Genomic DNA, 21,083 nt, shown 5'->3' on the forward strand with positions numbered 1-21,083 from the left:
AAAACACCACTAAAAAAAATAAAACATCATATTGAGGAAAAACTCAGGAATGCATTTACTAGCCAAACAGTGCTTTGTGACAAAAAAAATATATATAATTATAATAATAATAATAAAACATGCTAATTCTTAGAGTTCATGTAAGCTATATTATCTGAGTACATATCTGTTCTTTATAGGGTTGAGAATCAGTTCTAATTCACCCAAGCAATATTATTTTAGTTGATGATAGAACTATTAAAGAAACTGATTCATTTAGTGGAATCAGAACAAGAATTGTAAAATTCCTCAAGACTCCCATCCATACTTCCCATACGCCTCTGTTAAAGTGAGGGGGAGGAGTGTTTGATCTGACAGATCGCAGGGGGCCAAAGATGCTGATTTTCACCCGGCACATCTGGAGAACTCTTGTTTCCAGCAGAGCAATGGGACCATAGGAAAGCTCTGATGAGAACAGCAGACTCACAATCTGCTTTTGGAGATTCCTAACACAAGGTCATAAAGGAGCGCTACAGTTCAGTGTCAGCTGACATCATCAGAAGTACAGGGTGCCGAGTAACAGACAGAGTGAGCTCATGCCGTGGAAATTTTATATGATGACCCATGAGTCTATATCAAATGAGATTCCTGCTTAAATTTTCCATATTTCAAATGTTCTTCAACTGTCATCACAATGTAGCTGAAATATATTAGAGGTTTCAACAGTAAGGATGGCCGATATGAGAAGTCGTCAGCAATGGAACAGAATGCAGGGGTCCTGAGACATTTTATTTTTTAACTTGACTCACACTATTAAAAATGGAAACTCAACAAGATGCTCAAAAAGATTCTCTTAAAACAATTGCTCTTTCATGACTATAGCTGACCTGAAAGAGAGAACTAACCATATAGGAAGAATGTTAGCGGTTAGCGGCCCTTGTGGCACTGAGAAAACTGCACTATGAGTTGCAGACTGACATACTGAAGTTATAGTGTTCCTGTGGCTTAAGTGGTAGAGCATTGCGTAGTAGCGCAAGGTTGTGGGTTCGATTCCCAGGGAACACGTTAGGTAAAAAAAATGTTAGCCTAAATGCACTGTAAGTCGCTTTGGATAAAAGCGTCTACTAAATGCATTAAAATATATATATACAAATATTGCAACAACTTACAAAATCCACCTTGCAAAGCTATATGCAATTACGTTCATGTACAAGCATAACCATGTGAAAAAAGTACACTTTAGCATAATAGAGTACAAAAATACAAAAATGTAAATAAAGAATATGCTTATGTGCAAACTGAAACGTTTAATTGCATGTTATTTGCAAGCAATTTTTTTAAATGCAAATAAATAAAAGTTTAAATGCATATCACATGCAATTAATTGAATTTAAGAGTGCTTTTTAACTCAGTTAAAAATAAAGTGTACTGCTGAAAACAAAATATTTTGATGTAATATTTTATTAAACCTTCTGCATCTAAATATATTTGTAAAACATGTAATGATGTTGCAAATACAATTCATGAACTACATATAACTTCTGTAAATTGAAGTCAGTGGCATTGTTTGTGTATTAAGGCACATCCTAAATAAACTTCCATACTAGGTCTAATGATCCAATGTGTTGATTTAATGATAAAACTAGTTCAAGTGAGCATTAAACATAAAATAAAAAAGGAACTTATTTTGAACTGCTCCATCAGACACCATTTTAATATTTCCACCAAAAGGTGAACCATATGAACAGGACTGTGGGGTATCCCATTGAAAGGACACATTAATAATAATGCCTTCAAAAGACCAGATAAAGACATCTTAATAAATATGACATTATGCAAACACTGGATTCAGACATGCCTTAATGCCTTGCTACCTCCATAAATCAAGAAAAGTTGAAAACTTGTCAAATTGTCCAATTGTCCACTGACCGATGCTGGACTTTTTCAAAAGTGCGTCTCGACATTCTGTACGTCTGGCAGACTGCTGAATGTATATCACCCGAAGCAGTTCAATTGACTCATGTTCAGCGAAAGGCTGTCTGAGAAGCGAATTTACTGGCATGATTAAATGACATCCAGCTGGGGGAGGAAGTGTCTTCGATGAGTGCTTCCTGCATGACAATGCAGTGTTCTTCATTGAGTTGAGAATTCTGTAGATGGCCTGTCAGATCAGATCAGTGTTGACCTGGAGTAGCCTCAAAAAAAGGCCTCTGTGGAGAGGTCCATCACACACACTGGGGCAGGGCTGATATAAAGCAACACCACACCACCAGTAGCATGACTTGTCCCAGACACTCTGATAAAACACTGTCATAAAACAGAACAACTTTTTCAGATCTAATCTGTTGCAGCAGTTGTGATCAATTTGCATATGAGTGATTCAGTTTGCGTGATTTAACGAGACTTACATAATAATCCAAATTGTAAATGTTAAATAAAAAAAAGATACCTGCCAAAAAATGCTAAGTAGAAAATAATGCTGTATTGCCAGTGTTTGCGTGTGGTGATCTTGCTGACATCAGCAGCAGGAAGCCCAGACTCAGCACTGCCTCTGAGAGATGCAATGACACACCAGCCGCAAGCTCCCTTCAACACACAGAACATCTTCACCACCACACTCCAGCACTCGTACCACAGAGCACTGCAGAAACACTAATCTAAAATAATATTTTTTTCTTCCAGATTTAGTCTTTTGATACAATTCTTATTGACTGATATGGATTTAGAAGGAGATTCTCCGTTAATATTTAGTTAACCAGCTAAATCATGCGGCCTGTGTCATGTCCCGGGCCTTTTCCTAATTTCTCTCCTCTACTTTCCTGTCAGTTCAGAATATTATGTCTAATAAAAAGCAAAATACCCATACAAATATGTAGTGCAACATTCACATTTAGTTTATAAATTGTGAATTAAAGTTTCTTGTAATCTCTGTCCTGCAATATAATAGAACAAAAAATAGGCTGTGGGTCTTTTTTAATTTGTGGACTACAGGAATAACACTCTAACTGTTAAAAACAGAATGCAACTAAAAGGATTTGCCTATACAGTTAGCACAGCAAAATAAACAGGCTTCCCATATCTGTGCTGCTGATGGCAAAGACCACGAGTCGAATCAGAATCTACAATATTTTGAAGCAAATTAATCTGTCACCAGGTAGAAACTAGTTAAATTCGGGCAGATGCCTACATGGAGAGGCTGCATGATATGCTTGAAAACCATGAGTAAAACTACACAAAGTACGGAAAAAGACAACCCAGACTGCAATAAAATACTGCTTGACGTGCAACGTGAATAAACATGGTTTGTGCAGACCAGTGTGTTCTGTGCCACAAATGATCAGCTGCAGACAGTATGAAACCATCGTAATTCATAAAACATTTGGAAACCAAACACTCTTACTACATCAACAAAGTAAAATTAAAATAGCAGTGTTCTTAATAAGCCTATGTCTTCTTATAAGGTTTGTGCAGTTAACATTAATTAATTTTTTTACATTTCAGTACCACTTGATTTACAACAAGAAATCTGGATTCTGAAGCAAACCAATTAAGACTAATATATATATATATATATATATATATATATATATATATATATATATATATATATATATATGTAAAGTCTATTTTCTGGAAAGTATGATGATAAAGACCATAAATAAACACACTGTACTTCTTTGCTGGATGAATGTTTATATAGTACTGTATGGATAAGTTCATAGAGAGCTATTTTTCTGTCCTTTTTTTACCTGTTATTTGCCAATAACATTTTAAATAAAATGCTCTACGATATGAATAGAATGAATTTGGCATGTATCCACTGAGACTGCAATAAATGGCACCCTTCCTCAGTAAAGCCTGTGACATTCTTGCTTACCTGTCATCAGCAGCACTGCACACAGCTTACACTGTGCTCTCATGTCAATGCAGTCAATGCTAATTCTGTCATGATATCCATCAGAGGTCACCGAAACAACATCTCGACATTGTAGTCCTGCACGCACACTTTAAGCTACTATGCACTGAGGACAACATCAAATAATTAATCTTCACATGAAGCAGGTTTCATCTAATCATTTTCATTTTGATTGATCGCTGTGGCATCTGATCAAAGTGTGCAACAGAGAGCACTGATTAAGTGTGGCCTTTAACTGTTTATCATCTTTACATTTTGACAACAGTATGGTTCCCTATTTTCCATCTAACTGCTTGGGACTTTTGTGTATTTTTTTATTTTTTTTGTGACTGACATAGTTGATATATTTTTTTAAAGGACTATGTTATTAAAGCTTTAACTTGGAAAGATTAAGCTTTATATAAGTTTACTGCTTAACCTTACGAACAGTATGCATGCAAAAAGAAACTCACAAAATCATTTAACAATTGTCATTTGTGTATTCTTGCATTGAGAGGAACACTCAACCAAGCTTTATGTCTTTGCATGGTAGCAATTATATGTGCATTTGAATTTTTAGGCAAAATGCTACATGAAATTTTAATATCAGATGTAAAATAAGCAATAAATACACTTGTAGTGAATTTATGGGTACAGTTAGAAGCAACAAATCTCTGAAATAAAAGTGGCTAATATCAGAATCGTGCATACATTATTATTGCAGCTCATATATCTCCAAATATGTATTTCTAGACAGTAGACACTGAGACTACCATATGTAACATCCAACAAGTCTCGCTTCATCTATAAAAATAAAAATAATAGAGTTTAAAAGTCCTTCATGTTATTTCTATTTTCTACATCTGCTTACTATGTGAGGTAATAGTACTATTAGTAAGTGTAGATATATAACATCAGGCTAAAAACTGCTAATATGCCGCTCACTGGTAGCCTAATCAATGACTAAATTGATTACAAGGGGAATGTGTTTATTTGTTTATTTTTACAAACAGGACCAGTCTATGCATTTCTTGGCATTCTGCTGCATTATATTACTTAACATAAATAAAAAAAAAATAAACTGGCCAATTTGCATTCCAGTAACCAACAGTTGACTTGTGTCTCCTCATTTTCCATTTTAAATGGAAGAGGAAATCACAAAAAACAAACTCATTCTAACACTTAATTCAAATGACAATTACCCCCTCTCACATGTATTTCCCCACCCAGCTACTGCACTAAAAACTTAATATAAACACACATAACAGGTGATGACAGACAATTATATAAACAACGAAACTGTAAAGGGCATAATCATTCACACTATCTTGCAGCTGTTGCGCAAATATTGCCAGCCAAGCTTTACGTTGGAAAATAACTTAAAGTTTGCCAATATGCAGCCGCAACGTAGTGCAAGTGCCCAAAAAAAAACGTTACACTTCGCGACACCCTTAATTACTTATACGCAAGGGAAATAATAAGTATACCTACTTGAGCCAAGGAAGCAGTCCGTGAACCTTCGGAAACAGCTTGTGGAAGGCGGACCATCTTCCATGTCTGACCGCAAGCGAGTAATGATAACTCTTGATATGATATGCGTCTAGTTTAATGTCGACCCGCTGTTATAAATTATACGATCCGACCCTGAACCGCCGGATGACATCAAAGCGCGTCAAGTCTGTGTGGAGCGCCGTGTTTTACGCGCCCCGTATGCGCAAGGTAGGCTACTGTCTACGTCCAGTATACAGGCGCGCCCTGTCCTCTTCTCCTAGTATAACGTTGAGAAATGAAGGCAAGAGGCGAAAAGAAGAGGGCTCGTCTCGAGTGGAGCCAGAGAACGGCACTGAGATCGGCGGCGTTCGCGTATCTCCTCCCCGGCTGCGCCGCACTCTGGCGCAGCTGCTCTGCTCCGGACTGCTGTAGTGTGTTTTCCCACTACTCAAGGGGGTAATGGGGGCGTCATTTCTCAGGGTTGGACGTCCTCTTATGTTATAGCATCGAGGCAGGACGTTGGGGAATTAATATGAAAGCAGCGTGTAAGGACAAATGGGTGTTCATGTGTGCTTCCACTAGAGGCCATTCTCCGTCATTAAGACAAGTTGGTGCATAGGGTTCTTCCGAGTACATACAGTTCGGAACTGTTTGGCTTCTAGGATCTCACAGTCACCGAGGGTATTTTGACTCGGGTAATACCGTTTGTGCGTATAAATCACGCCGTCAGGAGCCATAAACCACCGCATATATTGTGATGAGGCAGACGGCAGAACTGGAGAAATCAACTGTTTGCTGCTGCTGACTGACGCGCACTGACGTCAGCACGCGTCAATGACTGTGTGTGTGTGTGTGTGTGTGTGTGTGAGAGAGAGAGAGAGAGAGAGAGAGAGAGCGCACTCGTGTGTGTGTGTGTGTGTTCTGTGGGTTGAGAACAAACCTCCGTTTTTCGTTTTGGCACAACTTACTTATGACAAACTACTCCTGCAGCAACAGCGTTTTCCTCTCCAAAAATGTATAAATCTATATGAATATATAAACTATAAAAAGACCACTGTACCATCAGATATTGTATAAATGCTGTGCAAACCCTCGTCTGCATTTTTTTCTGCAAACCTTAAAATTTAATTAAAACCCCATACTACTAATAATAATTTTATAAATCTGCATAAAGACCAGGTGTAATGTTTGTGTTTTCTCAAATGCAAAATATCCTGTATTGCTCCTAATCTACAATTAAAATGCTGTGATTAGCTTTTATAGTGGATCTGAAAAGAGCTGCAACTTTTTTCAAAATATATCATTTTGATTTTTACATGATAGTATGTGATTCTGAGATGCAGAGCACATAGACTTAAAGGGTTAGTTCACCCAAATATTAAAATTATGTCATTAATAACTTACCCTCATGTTGTTCCAAACCCGTAAGACCGTTCATCTTCAGAACACAGTTTCTCTACAATTTTTATAGTCATGAAAATAGAGAAAACTCTTTGAATGAGAAGGTGTGTCCAAACTTTTGGTCTGTACTGTTTATATATATATATATATATAATGTATGTATGTAAAAAATGAACTGCTTGAAATGCTTTAGGTGCTTCCGGTAGCCAACAGTTGACTTGTGTCTCCTACTGTGCATCTTAAATGAAAGAGAAAATCACAAAAACAAATTAATTCTAACACTCTCTCTCACATGTATGTCCCCACCCAGCTACTGCACTAAAAACTAAACACATAAAAGCACCCATAGACTTTATAAAAACATGGACGTATTGTCCGTGACGTCACCCGTAGGCTTCCGAGGAGCATTTTTTAAGCTCAAAGTGGGCGTTGCTATCTTGGCAGCGCATCACCACGCATCACTCCCGGATAATCGAAAATGGGCAAAGAGGCGGGAGCTGGTTGCTAAAGCCACGCCCACCTAGCTCGACAGCAGTGTCAGCAGAGGCAATCCACTGTCAATCAAGTCGCCATGCCCTTAATTATGCAGAACTTCAAGGCTTAATATAATTCAAATGGATGAGTTCTAAAAAAAATTCACCCCCTCACATTTCAAATTTACAGTAAAATTAGCTACATAGACCAAAATCATTTTTTGAACCAAGCTGTAAACATGTTTTCTACTGTAAAGTTCAGCATTTAACATGGGGAGTCTATGGGAATGTCTCCCTTTTTCAGCCAGCCTTTAGTGGACAGTTGACGAACTACAGTTTAAGTCACTTCCTTTTTAACTTCACGAAAGGAAGCAGAGGAAGGTGCTCAGTCTGTGTTGAGTTGCTTAAACTTATTCAAAGGCAGGATGGAGGTCCCACTGAAACAATTTCAGAGCCTCCTGGGGCATTTGGCAGCTGCTGCTGCAGTCACACAGCTGGGGTTGCTTCATATGAGACAGCTTCAGCACTAACTCCATGGCCGAATCCCGAAGTGGGCGTGGCAGCACCACACTCACTGGGTCCAAGTCATACTGGCCTGCAGCCTAACCTTCACCCCATGGTCAGACCTCACGTGTCTTCAGGCAGAAGTTCCCCTAGAAGAGGTCTCGAGGCATGCACCACAGGCCTCCACCACCGGCTGGCATTTTGTATTTCTTCTAACCATGACCCCGCGGAGGGGAGAACGGTGGGGAAGCATGACTGGATCATTGGGTTCCTTAAGGGGGCCAGAAGGTTGAACCCTCCTTGACCTCCTTATATACCTTCTTTGGACCCATCTCTGGTGCTCGAACCACCACAATGGGTCCCATTTGAGCCTTTGCAATCAGTTGAGCTGAAGTTTTTCAATGAAGACTCTGCCCCTGATTCAATTGGCCTCCATCAAGAGGGTAGAGGAACTGCGCGCATTTTCAATTGATGAATCATGCCTAGAGTTTGGGCTGACTGACTCCCAGGTAATCCTGAAGCCCCATCTCCTACTACTCCCTTCAGGAATCAGGCGGTAAACCTGCATGCACTGCCCCCGGAAGAGGCAGACCCAGCCCTTGCTTTGCTTTATCCTGTCCGTGCTTTAAGATTGTACGTGGATTGGACACAAAGCTTCAGGACCTCGGAACAGCTCTTTGTTTGTTACGGAGGCCAGCAGAAGGGGAATGTCGTTTCCAAGCAGAGGATGGCCCAATGGATAGTGGATGTCATCACCCTGGCTTACCAAGCACAAGGTGTGCCCTGACCATTCAGGTTGCAAGCTCACTCTACTAGAAGTATTGTTTTGTCCTGGGCACTGGCTCATGGTGCCTCACTGACAGACATTCGTAGAGCTGCGGACTGGGTGACCCCCAACAAATTAATTTGGTTCTATAGCCTTCATGTTGAAGCAGTATACTCCTGTGTTTTTACCTCAAATGGGTAGAAGCACAGAGAGGCTTCAGTTTAGTGTCAGCTTGCTAAAACCTGCTTTAGAGAGTTCGTTGTGACCCTGTAAAGCTCCACCATCCCCTCACCAGCTAGACGTGGTGGAACTAAGACCAAGATGGCAGCGCATACACATTGCAAGGCTCAGCGTCTCTCCAAAGACGGCTGTTTGTGCATTTATGTTAACAAAGCTTGGGAGACACTGCTCAGCTGACCTAGAGTTTCTCATGGTTAAGTTTAGACCTATTTATCTGCCACGAGAGTTCACTTCCATCATTATAACTGCAGCCTATATTCCACCGGATGCTAATGCAAAGCTTGCTATGAATGAACTGCATGCGACCATTAGTTTTCAATATACAGGTTTCAATACACAGACTGGAGTATGTTTGCTTTTCAGGCTGCCTGTGGCTCTCACACGGACATTGATATCTATACCTCCTCTCTACTGGATTACATCAACACCACCATTGACAGTGTTACAACAGAGAAACAGATAACAACGTACCCTAATCAGAAGCCATGGATGAACAGGGAGGTGTGACTCCTGCTGAAAGGCGGCAACACTGCCTTCAGATCAGATGACACTCAGGCCTACAGCAAATCCAGGGCTAACCTGAGGGAGGGCATCAAAAAGGCCAAGTACTGCTACAAGTTAAAGGTAGAGGAACACTTTTCAAACTCGCACCCCCGAAACATGTGGCAGGCCATCCAGGTCATCAGTGACTACAAGCCAAGCAACTCCACTCCAACGGTCACAGACGTCTCCTTCCTTAAAGAGCTAAATTACTTTTATGCTTGCTTCAACATTGATAGCAAGGAGATGGCCACCAAGATCACACTCTCAGCAGACCATCAACTGCTCAAACTCACCTCCACAGACGTCTACACTGCACTGAGCCGGATCAATGCACGCAAGGCTGCTGTCCCCGACTGCATTCCTGGACGTGTGCTTAGTACATGTGCAGAGCAGCTTGCAGGGGTCTGCACAGACATTTTCAACCTGTCCCTCATCCAAGCAACTGTGCCAACATGTTTAAAAGAGTAAGTTTACCCAAATAGCAAAATCATGTCATTAATAACTATCCCTCATGTTGTTCCATACCCGTAAGACCTCCATTTATCTTTGGAACACAGTTTAAGATATTTTAGATTTAGTCCGAGAGCTCACCAGTACTTCTTTCGGACAGTTCGATTCAATAAACCAGATGAAGAAAACGGTTCACCGGTTCTTTTGCGCTCTACGTAATGGCGTAATTGGCGATGATTGCCCTTGATTCAAGGCTTCGGTTTACCCGCACTCATAACACTAGCTCAGAATCAGTTCAGAATCAATCACCAAAAGAATCAGTTCGGTTCAGACGCTCTGTGTGTCAGTCTGCTTCACACTGAATTACACATGCGCAGTATCATCAGCTCCTCGGACGCATCTGACAGAAAGGGTTCTTGACCCGTGAACAGTGTATTGTTCGTTATCTGGTTTGGCTTGGTGTTCATCTTCAGTTCTCTCTTCACAGCAGTTCAGTCAGTGTACTGTTTGAGTACATGAATTACTCCGGGATATTGGTTTGTTTGAACTCAGAGGGAGTGTCAGCCACATTAAAAAAGTTAATAGCTTAAGTAATTTGTGGATTAATGCGTATTGGAGACGCGAACCGTTTCAAATGATTCAGTTCGATTTGGTGAACTGGTTCAAAAAGATCCGGTTACATCGAATGATTTGTTCGTGAACCGGATATCACAAACTGCTTTGTTTTGAACTCTCTCTCACAACAGACACGGAAGAGAAGACAATGCTGAATAAAGTCGTAGTTTTTGCTATTTTTGGACCAAAATGTATTTTCGATGCTTCAAAAAATTCTAACTGACCCTCTGATGTCACATGGACTACTTTGATGATGTTTTTCTTACCTTTCTGGACATTATACCGTGCACACAGTTTCAATGGAGGGACTGAGAGCTCTTGGACTAAATCTAAAATATCTTAAACTGTGTTCCAAAGATAAACGGAGGTCTTACGGGTTTGGAACAACATGAGGTTAAGTTATTAATGACATAATTTTGCTATTTGGGTGAACTAACCCTTTAAGTCCACATCCATTGTGCCAGTGCCACTCCCTCCCCAATGTGCCTGAATGACTACCACCCCGTAGCACTCACACCGAATGTTATGTAGTCCTTTGAGCAACTGTTCATAGCATACCTCAAGAACTGCCTCCCACCCACACTGGACCCACACCAATTTGCCTACTGTAGTAAAAGAAGCATAGAGGATGCAGTATGCACAGTGCTACACTCGGTACTCACACACTTGGACAATAACAACACATATGCGCGGATGTTGTTTGTTGACTTCAGCTCAGCATTTAACACTGTCATTTCCTTCAAGCTGACCACATAACCTGGAAACCTGGACGTTAACGCCTCCCTCTGCAACTTGATTTTGGACTTTCTGACCAACAGACACCAGCATGCAGGCAACACCTGCTCCACCACCACCACCATCACACTTAACACCGGCGTACCACAGGGCTGTTTGCTGAGTCCATTCCTCTTCTCCCTTTACACCCACAACTGCAAGCCTGTGCATAGATCCAACTCCATCATTAAGTTTGCAGATGACACCACAGTGATTGGCCTCATCAGAGACAACGATGAGACTGCCTACAGGGAGGAGTTTCAGCACCTGGCCACATGGTGTGCTGACAACAACCTGCTCCTTAACATCAGTAAGACAAAGGAGCTCATTGTGGACTTCAGGAAGAAGAAAGGAAACACACATAACTCCATCAACATTAATGGGATGGTTGTTGAACATGTCTCCAGCTTCAAGTTCCTGGGAACTACCATCTCGGAGGACCTGTCCTGGACAAAAAACACCTCCAGCCAAGTGGAACAGGCAAGTTTTCTCAGTGTTATCCAATCTCACTGAGTGGGTAGTGCTACGACAACAGTAACCAACTTCCTTGTTGCGAGCCCTGGCCTACACCAAAAAGGGGCACAGGTGGCTCGCACAGGACACTGGAAAAGGAAGCATCCATGGTGCTTTGGTAGGGATTCCCAAATTGTCGGTCACCAACGTGACGTCAAAAGTGACCAAATGAAAGGGAATGTCTCGGTTACGTATTGTAACCCTCGTTCCCTGAAGGAGGGAACGGAGATGTCACATCCCGTCGCCACGGCTGCTGTACCTCTGTTGAGCAGTCGGGTCAACGGCTCAGCTCTTCAGCGAAAAGCTGAGTATAGCTGAGTAATTGGACGAGCTTTTGGGGCAGACCTGACCTGCTTAAAAGAGATGGTCTTCATCCCTCCTGGGGTGGCGCCACTCTTCTCTCTAGAAATTTGGCAAATAGTCTTAGTGTTTATACTTGACTAACTGGGGCCCAGGTCAGGAAGCAGACAGACTGGCTAAACCGACCGTCTGCTAGCTGCCTCCCGTCACAGAGGTCAGTTAATTCTCAGCACATAGAGACTTTTTCACCTAGATATCACACTATAGAGACTGTGTCTGTTCCCCGAACTAGAAAAAACAAAAAACGTCCAAACCAAGTTAAGATTAACAATTTAATTGAGGTTCAACAAATAAAAAACAGAAGCAATATGGATAAACAAATGATAAAGCTTGGCTTATTGAATATCAGATCCCTTTCTACGAAAACACTTTTTGTAAATAATATGATCACTGATCATAATATAGATGTACTCTGTTTGACAGAAACCTGGCTAAAACCTGATGATTACATTATTTTAAATGAGTCCACCCCCCAAGATTACTGTTATAAATATGAGCCGCGTCTAAAAGGCAAAGGTGGAGGTGTTGCTTCAATTTATCACAACGTTTTCAGGATCTCTCAGAGAGCAGGCTTCAAGTATAACTCATTGGAAGTAATGGTGCTTCATATAACACTATCCAGAGAAACAAATGTTAATGATAAATCCCCTGTTATGTTTGTACTGGCTACTGTATACAGGCCACCAGGGCACCATACAGACTTTATTAAAGAGTTTGGTGATTTTACATTCGAGTTAGTTCTGGCTGCAGATAAAGTCTTAATAGTTGGTGATTTTAATATCCATGTTGATAATGAAAAAGATGCATTGGGATCAGCATTTATAGACATTCTGAACTCTATTGGTGTTAGACAACACGTTTCAGGACCTACTCATTGTCGAAATCATACTCTAGATTTAATACTGTCACATGGAATTGATGTTGATGGTGCTGAAATTATTCAGCCAAGTGATGATATCTCAGATCATTGTTTAGTTCTGTGCAAACTTCATATAGCCAAAATTGTAAATCCTACTTCGTGTTACAAGTATGGAAGAACCATCACTTCTAACACAAAAGACTGCTTTTTAAGTTATCTTCCTGATGTATCCAAGTTTCTTAGCATATCCAAAACTTCAGAACTTGATGATGTAACAGAAACTATGGACTCTCTCTTTTCTAGCACTTTAAATACAGTTGCTCCTTTACGCTTAAGGAAGGTTAAGGAAAACAGTTTGACACCATGGTATAATGAGCATACTCGCACCCTAAAGAGAGCAGCCCGAAAAATGGAGCGCAGCTGGAGGAAAACAAAACTAGAGGTATTTCGTATTGCTTGGCGGGAAAGTAACATCCTACAGAAAAGCATTAAAAACTGCTAGATCCGATTACTTTTCTTCTCTTTTAGAAGAAAACAAACATAACCCCAGGTATTTATTCAATACAGTGGCTAAATTAACGAAAAATAAAGCCTCAACAAGTGTTGACATTTCCCAACATCACAGCAGTAATGACTTTATGAACTACTTTACTTCTAAAATCAATACTATTAGAGATAAAATTGCAACCATTCAGCCGTCAGCTACAGTATCACATCAGACAGTGCACTATAGACCCCCTGAGGAACAGTTCCACTCATTCTCTACTATAGGCGAGGAAGAATTGTATAAACTTGTTAAATCATCTAAACCAACAACATGTATGTTAGACCCTATACCATCTAAGCTCCTAAAAGAGGTGCTTCCAGAAGTCATAGATCCTCTTCTGACTATTATTAATTCCTCATTGTCACTAGGATATGTCCCCAAAACCTTCAAACTGGCTGTTATTAAGCCTCTCATCAAAAAACCCCAGCTTGACCCCAAAGAACTAGTTAATTATAGACCAATCTCGAATCTCCCTTTTCTGTCCAAGATACTAGAAAAGGTGGTATCCTTACAATTATATTCCTTCTTAGAGAAAAATGGTATATGTGAGGATTTCCAGTCAGGATTTAGACCGTATCATAGTTCTGAGACTGCTCTCCTTAGAGTTACAAATGATCTGCTCTTATCATCTGATCGTGGGTGTATCTCTCTATTAGTTTTATTGGATCTTAGTGCTGCGTTTGACACAATTGACCACAACATTCTTTTGCATAGACTTGAACACTTTGTTGGCATTAATGGAAGTGCATTAGCATGGTTTAAATCGTACTTATATGACCGCCATCAGTTCGTAGCAGTGAATGAAGATGTATCCTATCGATCACAAGTGCAGTATGGAGTACCTCAAGGCTCAGTACTAGGGCCGCTACTCTTCACGCTTTATATGTTACCCTTGGGAGATATCATCAGGAAACATGGTGTTAGCTTTCACTGTTATGCTGATGATACTCAACTCTATATTTCTTTGCAGCCCGGTGAAACACACCAATTTGAAAAACTAATGGATTGCATAGTCGATATAAAAAACTGGATGACGAGTAATTTCTTACTGCTAAATTCTGAAAAAACAGAGGTGTTAATTATAGGACCTAAAAACTCCGCTTGTAATAACCTAGAACACTGTCTAAGACTTGATGGTTGCTCTGTCAATTCTTCATCATCAGTTAGGAACCTAGGTGTGCTATTTGATCGCAATCTTTCCTTAGAAAGCCACGTTTCTAGCATTTGTAAAACTGCATTTTTCCATGTCAAAAATATATCTAAATTACGGTCTATGCTCTCAATGTCAAATGCAGAAATGTTAATCCATGCTTTTATGACCTCAAGGTTAGATTGTTGTAATGCTTAATTGGGTGGCTGTTCTGCACGCTTAGTAAACAAACTACAGCTAGTCCAAAATGCAGCAGCAAGAGTTCTTACTAGAACCAGGAAGTATGACCATATTAGCCCGGTCCTGTCAACACTGCACTGGCTCCCTATCAAGCATCGTATAGATTTTAAAATATTGCTTATTACCTATAAAGCCCTGAATGGTTTAGCACCTCAGTATTTGAATGAGCTCCTTTTACATTATAATCCTCTACGTCCGCTACGTTCTCAAAACTCAGGCAACTTGATAATACCTAGAATATCAAAATCAACTGCGGGCGGCAGATCCTTTTCCTATTTGGCGCCTAAACTCTGGAATAACCTACATAACATTGTTCGGGAGGCAGACACACTCTTGCAGTTTAAATCTAGATTAAAGACCCATCTCTTTAACCTGGCATACACATAACATACTAATATGCTTTTATTATCCAAATCCGTTAAAGGATTTTTAGGCTGCATTAATTAGGTAAACCGGAACCGGAAACACTTCCCATAACACCCTATGTACTTGCTACATCATTAGAAGAATGGCATCTACGCTAATATTTGTCTGTTTCTCTCTTGTTCCGAGGTCACCGTGGCCACCAGATCCAGTCTGTGTCCAGATCAGAGGGTCACTGCAGTCACCCGGATCCAGTACGTATCCAGACCAGATGCTTGATCAGCACCTAGAAAGGACCTCTACATCCCTTAAAGACAGCGGAGACCAGGACAACTAGAGCCCCAGATACAGATCCCCTGTAAAGACCTTGTCTCAAAGGAGCACCAGGACAAGACCACAGGAAACAGATGATTCTTCTGCACAATCTGACTTTGCTCCAGCCTGGAATTGAACTACTGGTTTTGTCTGGTCAGAGGAGAACTGGCCCCCCAACTGAGCCTGGTTTCTCCCAAGGTTTTTTTCTCCATTTTGTCACCGATGGAGTTTCGGTTCCTTGCCGCTGTCGCCTCTGGCTTGCTTAGTTGGGGACACTTCATCTACAGCGATATCGTTGACTTGATTGCAAATAAATGCACAGACACTATTTAATTGAACGGAGATGACATAACTGAATTCAATGATGAACTGCCTTTAACTATCATTTTTTCATTATTGACACTGTTTTCCTATTGAATGTTGTTCAGTTGCTTTGACGCAATGTATTTTGTTTAAAGATCTATATAAATAAAGGTGACTTTGACTTTGACTTTGACGGTGCATCTACTGCCTATTTATATTTTTGCACTGTGATCAGCGCCAGCTGGATGCAACCATCGCATGCCAATGTGCATTGGCTCGATTAGTTTACACTCAAAGTAGACTGGTCTCTCTAGCGAGATTTCCAATTCGTCAGTCACCGACGTGACGTCTCCATTCCCTCCTTCAGGGAACGAGGGTTACAATATGTAACCGAGACATTTTCATTTGCCAAAATTATGCATAAAAATAAATATTAATGCTAAATCTCTGTTTACACTGGTATTGTTTATGTCATCTTGAGTCAATAATGCACCTTAACCTTCATGTTTTAGTTCATTGCTTTAGTATAGCATGCACAAGTTTGCAGCACAATTCTGCGTAATTATTACAGGAGTTGGGTTCATTTTCCAGAATCCTTTTTTACCCTGAGGTTTATTCAAAGGATTTCCTGTATCATTTTGACGTCCCATTGACGTCTGTTGGACCCCACACTTTCCAAAACGTAGAAATATTTCTTCATCTGGTGACTGAGCATTCAGATTCTTGAGTCAGTGGAGAAAATAAGAGCTTGCATATTGTTTCTTCAACTGGTAAGAACTATGCATTTTCAGACTAATTAAGTTAATTTATTAGATTTGTAGTTAATTTGTAGTCTAGTTAAAGCAACTAGTTAGAGAACACATTAGTGTTTTTGTAATGTGAGTCTTGTATAAACAACTTAGAAAAATATAGCTTTTAGGATAAATGTCAATGTGAACATTTTTAAAGCAGTTTCTCACAGTTTCTCATATATGAAAGAAAATGTTCTGCTTAAAAATAGTTTTTCGTTCAGGGGTAGAGAATCTTGAATATTCGATCTCTACACGTGGGCGGAAATTAAACATCCCTTTCTACCGATTGGTCACCCAAAGTTTAAACCTTGTCGCCATCAGTTCTTCAGCATTATTACTCAGCAGAATAATAGTGCTTCGCTGCTACAGTTGTAGGGATTCTTAATGTACTTATTGCAAATACATTTAATCTTTTTTCATCAAACAGAATAATGAATAGCTCGACACAACTCGTACCTGGGCAGAGTCTAGACAGGGCTTTCTTCTGTGTAGACCAGTGGTTCTTAAAGTTATGGGGGTCTGCGAAAGAATTTGCTACAGTCTACCATATTTCCAGACTGTAAAGTCGCTTTTTTATAATGATACATAGGCCTACTGTGATTTATTCCAAAGTGACTTATATGATGCATTTAACATCAAACAATATAAATGAAGCCTTTTAAAATACAAGTATTCACTGTGCTTCATGTTTGTGGCATGTGCCAGAAAGATACTCAGGGAGACCAAGACGCGCTAAAGTAGCGCATTCTTTTTTCTCTTTTATTTTTCAAAGGCATAAAATGTTGTAGTTATTTTGTTTATATGTAATATTACACAAATAAAAATATACATTTTACCATACGACTATAAATGACAGAGTATTAAGTTACGTCCCCTCGATGGGGAAAAAAATACAAGTGAACATCAATTAGTAATCGATACTAATTTAAACTGCATATTTTAACTGCTTTAAATATGACTGTAGCTTATTTCCTGTGCACTTTAATACTTTCTGTCTGTAATTTAAGTCTGTCTGCTTATTGAGTTTATTTAATCAGTTTATTGGAACTCTGTGAACTATAGTGATTAGGCTTCTCACCTTAATGTTGTTCTAAAGGCTTATTACTTAATTAACAAAAAAATGTCCTGCTCACACTTGCCAATTTAATGGCAGAGAATGGTGACTTTATTATTATTATTATTATTAATTTTTTTTTTTTAAAGCTGATGCACATCTGTTGTAAAATAATCCTATGCATATCATGGCATATACAGTATTCCAAGCATTCTGAAGGTATACTGTGGGTTTGGTGAGAAACAAATCAAAATGTGTGCAAGTTCACAGCAGCTCACGCCACATACAGGTGCATATCCTTTTGAGATATCAGTTATAATACATTTTAATTAAACACAAGACTACATTACAAAACTCTTTTTAATATCTGTTGTTCTCCAGTTGTCAGTCAGAATGACAATTCTTGGGTGAAGATTATACAGTGTGTAAAATAAGTATTGAACACTTCACCATTTTTCTCAGTAAATATTTCTGAAGGTGCTGTTGACATGAAATTTTCACCAGATGTCGGTAACAACCCAAGTAATCCATACATAGAAAGAAAAACAAAACAAATAAGTTCAGAAATAAAGTTCTGTGTAATAAAGTGGAATGACAAAGGGGAAAAGTATTGAACGTATGAAGAAAGGGAGGTACAAAAAGGCATGGAAAGCCAAGACAACAGCTGAAATCTCAGTAATTAGGAAGCAATCCTGCCCCTTGTCAGATGAAATTAATTTTGGCTGGTTCAGTCTCAAACGATGGCATATAAAAAGGTGTCTTATTACCAACGTGTCACACAAGAAACATTTCATGATAGGTGAAAGCAAAGAGCTCTCTCAAGACCTTCGCAACCTTATTGTTGCAAAACATACTGTTGGCACTGGTTACAGAAGCATTTCTATACTTCTGAATGTTCCAGTGAGCACTGTTGGGGCCATAATCCGGAAGTGGTAAGCACAGTATTTCACCATAAACTGGCCACGACCAGGTGCTCCTCACAAGATTTGAGTGAAAACAATGATCAGAAGAGTTGTCTAAGAGCCAAGGACTACATGTGGAGAGTGTCAGAAAGATCTGGAATTAGCAGGTACAATTGTTTTAAAGAAAACAATAAGTAACGCACTCAACTGCTGTGGCCTGTATGCACACTCACCATGCAAAGCTCTACTGCTGAAGAAAAGCATATTGAAGCTAGTTTAAAGATTGCTGGACAACATTTAGACAAGCCTGTGAAATACTGGGAGATAGGGTTGCAATGATTCACTCGTTTTATCGATGCATCTATTACAAACCCTGACGATGCAATGCATTGATCTCGAAACATGATTTTTTAACCGGCGATCTCGGACAGTAATCGATTTAAAACTTTAAGAATCGTATGAATACATACACATTAAATAACTACAAGCACGATTTAATGGAGGCCTTGAACAGTGTTTGTGCCTCGCATCTATCCCTCACACACGCCACTGTTTACTGCCTGTGACTGTCACAGGATTGCGCTCAAGCTCCATTCATCTATTACGCAGCTGATGTGTGATCTCTTCTTAGGACTCGTGGCCAGTAATGCTAAAGTGAAGTAGCTTTACTTTTCTGTAGTTTTTAACTTGCTCTCAGCATCTTACCGATGTCATTAACTGAGCAGTTGAAAGCTGCTTATTTTTTGCATAGACGGAGCAGAAACATAAGTGTCCAACGCATATGCACAGTTTCACTGAATGATAAATGTGTTTTAACAATGTTGTTGAACTGACTGTACGAAGGAAACTGTTTAAATATTCACAGCATTTACAACAACTTTGAATTAAGAGCACAAGGTTTATCTGATAATCAGATGCATGAAAGTAGCATTCGTTGCTTTAGCAAACAGACATTGGCCGCGTTGTCTCTCAGAATGATCATTCGCAGATGGAGAGAAAAAGTTAAATAGCTACTATAGCATTTTATTTTGTGAAAATGAGAGATAAAGAAGTTTTATCTGAATAAAAAGCAGACTGCACTGAAACAATAAACACAGTAAATAACTACAATTTACAGATTCAGTGCTAATTCAGGTTTATTTTCTACCTTATTCTTTGCCATTAGGAAATAAATATAGATTACAAATGATTGATTATTGTCCAGCAGTGTATTTAATATTCTTATAGCAAATCTTGGCTTACATACATTTTTACATATGCAATGCCATAGCATCATTAAACTATCATCCAACATTGGACAAAAGGGTTTTTTTCCCCTCTAACCTACGGTTTTCTAGCCATAAAGGTTGCTGTGTAATTTGCCTCCTGACTAAGCATTTAAATAATCCTGTGAATGCACATAAAGAAAGCAGAATCAAATGGTTATAGTCTAATCGAATGAAATTTAATTGGGAATTGAAGCAAACTGAATCATTCTAAATTAGCAAAAATCATTCTTGAATCGAATGGAAAAACTATGTATTTGTAAATCAAATCAAATTGCTGTCTACCCAATGATTCACAGCCCTATTGGAATAGCCCCTACTCTGGAATAACCTACCTAACATTGTTCGGGAGCCAGACACACTCTTGCAGTTTAAATCTAGATTAAAGACCCATCTCTTTAACCTGGCTTACACATAACACACTAATATGCTTTTAATATCCAAATCCGTTAAAGGATTTTTAGTCTGCATTAATTAGGTAAACTGGAACCGGAAACACTTCCCATAACACCCTATGTAGTTGCTACATCATTAGAAGGATGGCATCTACGCTAATATTAGTCTGTTTCTCTCTTACTCCGAGGTCACCGTAGCCACCAGATCCAGTCTGTGTCCAGATCAGAGGGTCACTGCAGTCACCCGGATCCAGTACGTATCCAGACCAGATGGTGGATCAGCACCTAGAAAGGACCTCTACATCCCTGAAAGACAGCGGAGACCAGGACAACTAGAGCCCCAGATACAGATCCCCTGTAAAGACCTTGTCTCAGAGGACCACCAGGACAAGACCACAGGAAACAGATGATTCTTCTGCACAATCTGACTTTGCTGCAGCCTGGAATTGAACTACTGGTTTTGTCTGGTCAGAGGAGAACTGGCCCCCCAACTGAGCCTGGTTTCTCCCAAGGTTTTTTCCTCCATTCTGTCACCGATGGAGTTTCGGTTCCTTGCCGCTGTCGCCTCTGGCTTGCTTAGTTGGGGTCACTTCATCTACAGCGATATCGTTGACTTGATTGCAAATAAATGCACAGACACTATTTAACTGAACAGAGATGACATCACTGAATTCAATGATGAACTGCCTTTAACTCTCATTTTTGCATTATTGACACACTGTTTTCCTAATGAATGTTGTTCAGTTGCTTTGACGCAATGTATTTTGTTTAAAGCGCTATATAAATAAAGGTGACTTGACTTTACTTGACTATTGAGAGAATATAGTCTGTTCAGATGAGACCAAAATTGAACTCTTTGGATACCATAATACACACTGTTTGGGGGTCAAACGAC

General features: G+C 39.7%; 1 protein-coding gene across 4 annotated transcripts in view; it reads right to left on the bottom strand.

The window, feature by feature from the left end:
• The window catches only part of pde10a (phosphodiesterase 10A), a 132,744-nt gene that overhangs the window by 82,559 nt on the left and 29,102 nt on the right, over nt 1–21,083 (bottom strand). The window contains exon 1 of one of the 4 annotated variants that reach the window (XM_059566792.1): nt 5,366–5,833. The exons of the other annotated variants lie outside the window; for them this stretch is intronic. Coding sequence (XP_059422775.1) covers nt 5,366–5,429 — 64 coding nt within the window. The 5' untranslated portion in view covers nt 5,430–5,833. Of the gene's footprint in view, nt 1–5,365; nt 5,834–21,083 lie in introns of those variants that run through there. 4 annotated transcript variants of the gene reach the window in all.

Source organism: Carassius carassius, chromosome 14 (genome assembly GCF_963082965.1).
Source record: "Carassius carassius chromosome 14, fCarCar2.1, whole genome shotgun sequence".
Lineage (NCBI taxonomy): Eukaryota > Metazoa > Chordata > Actinopteri > Cypriniformes > Cyprinidae > Carassius > Carassius carassius.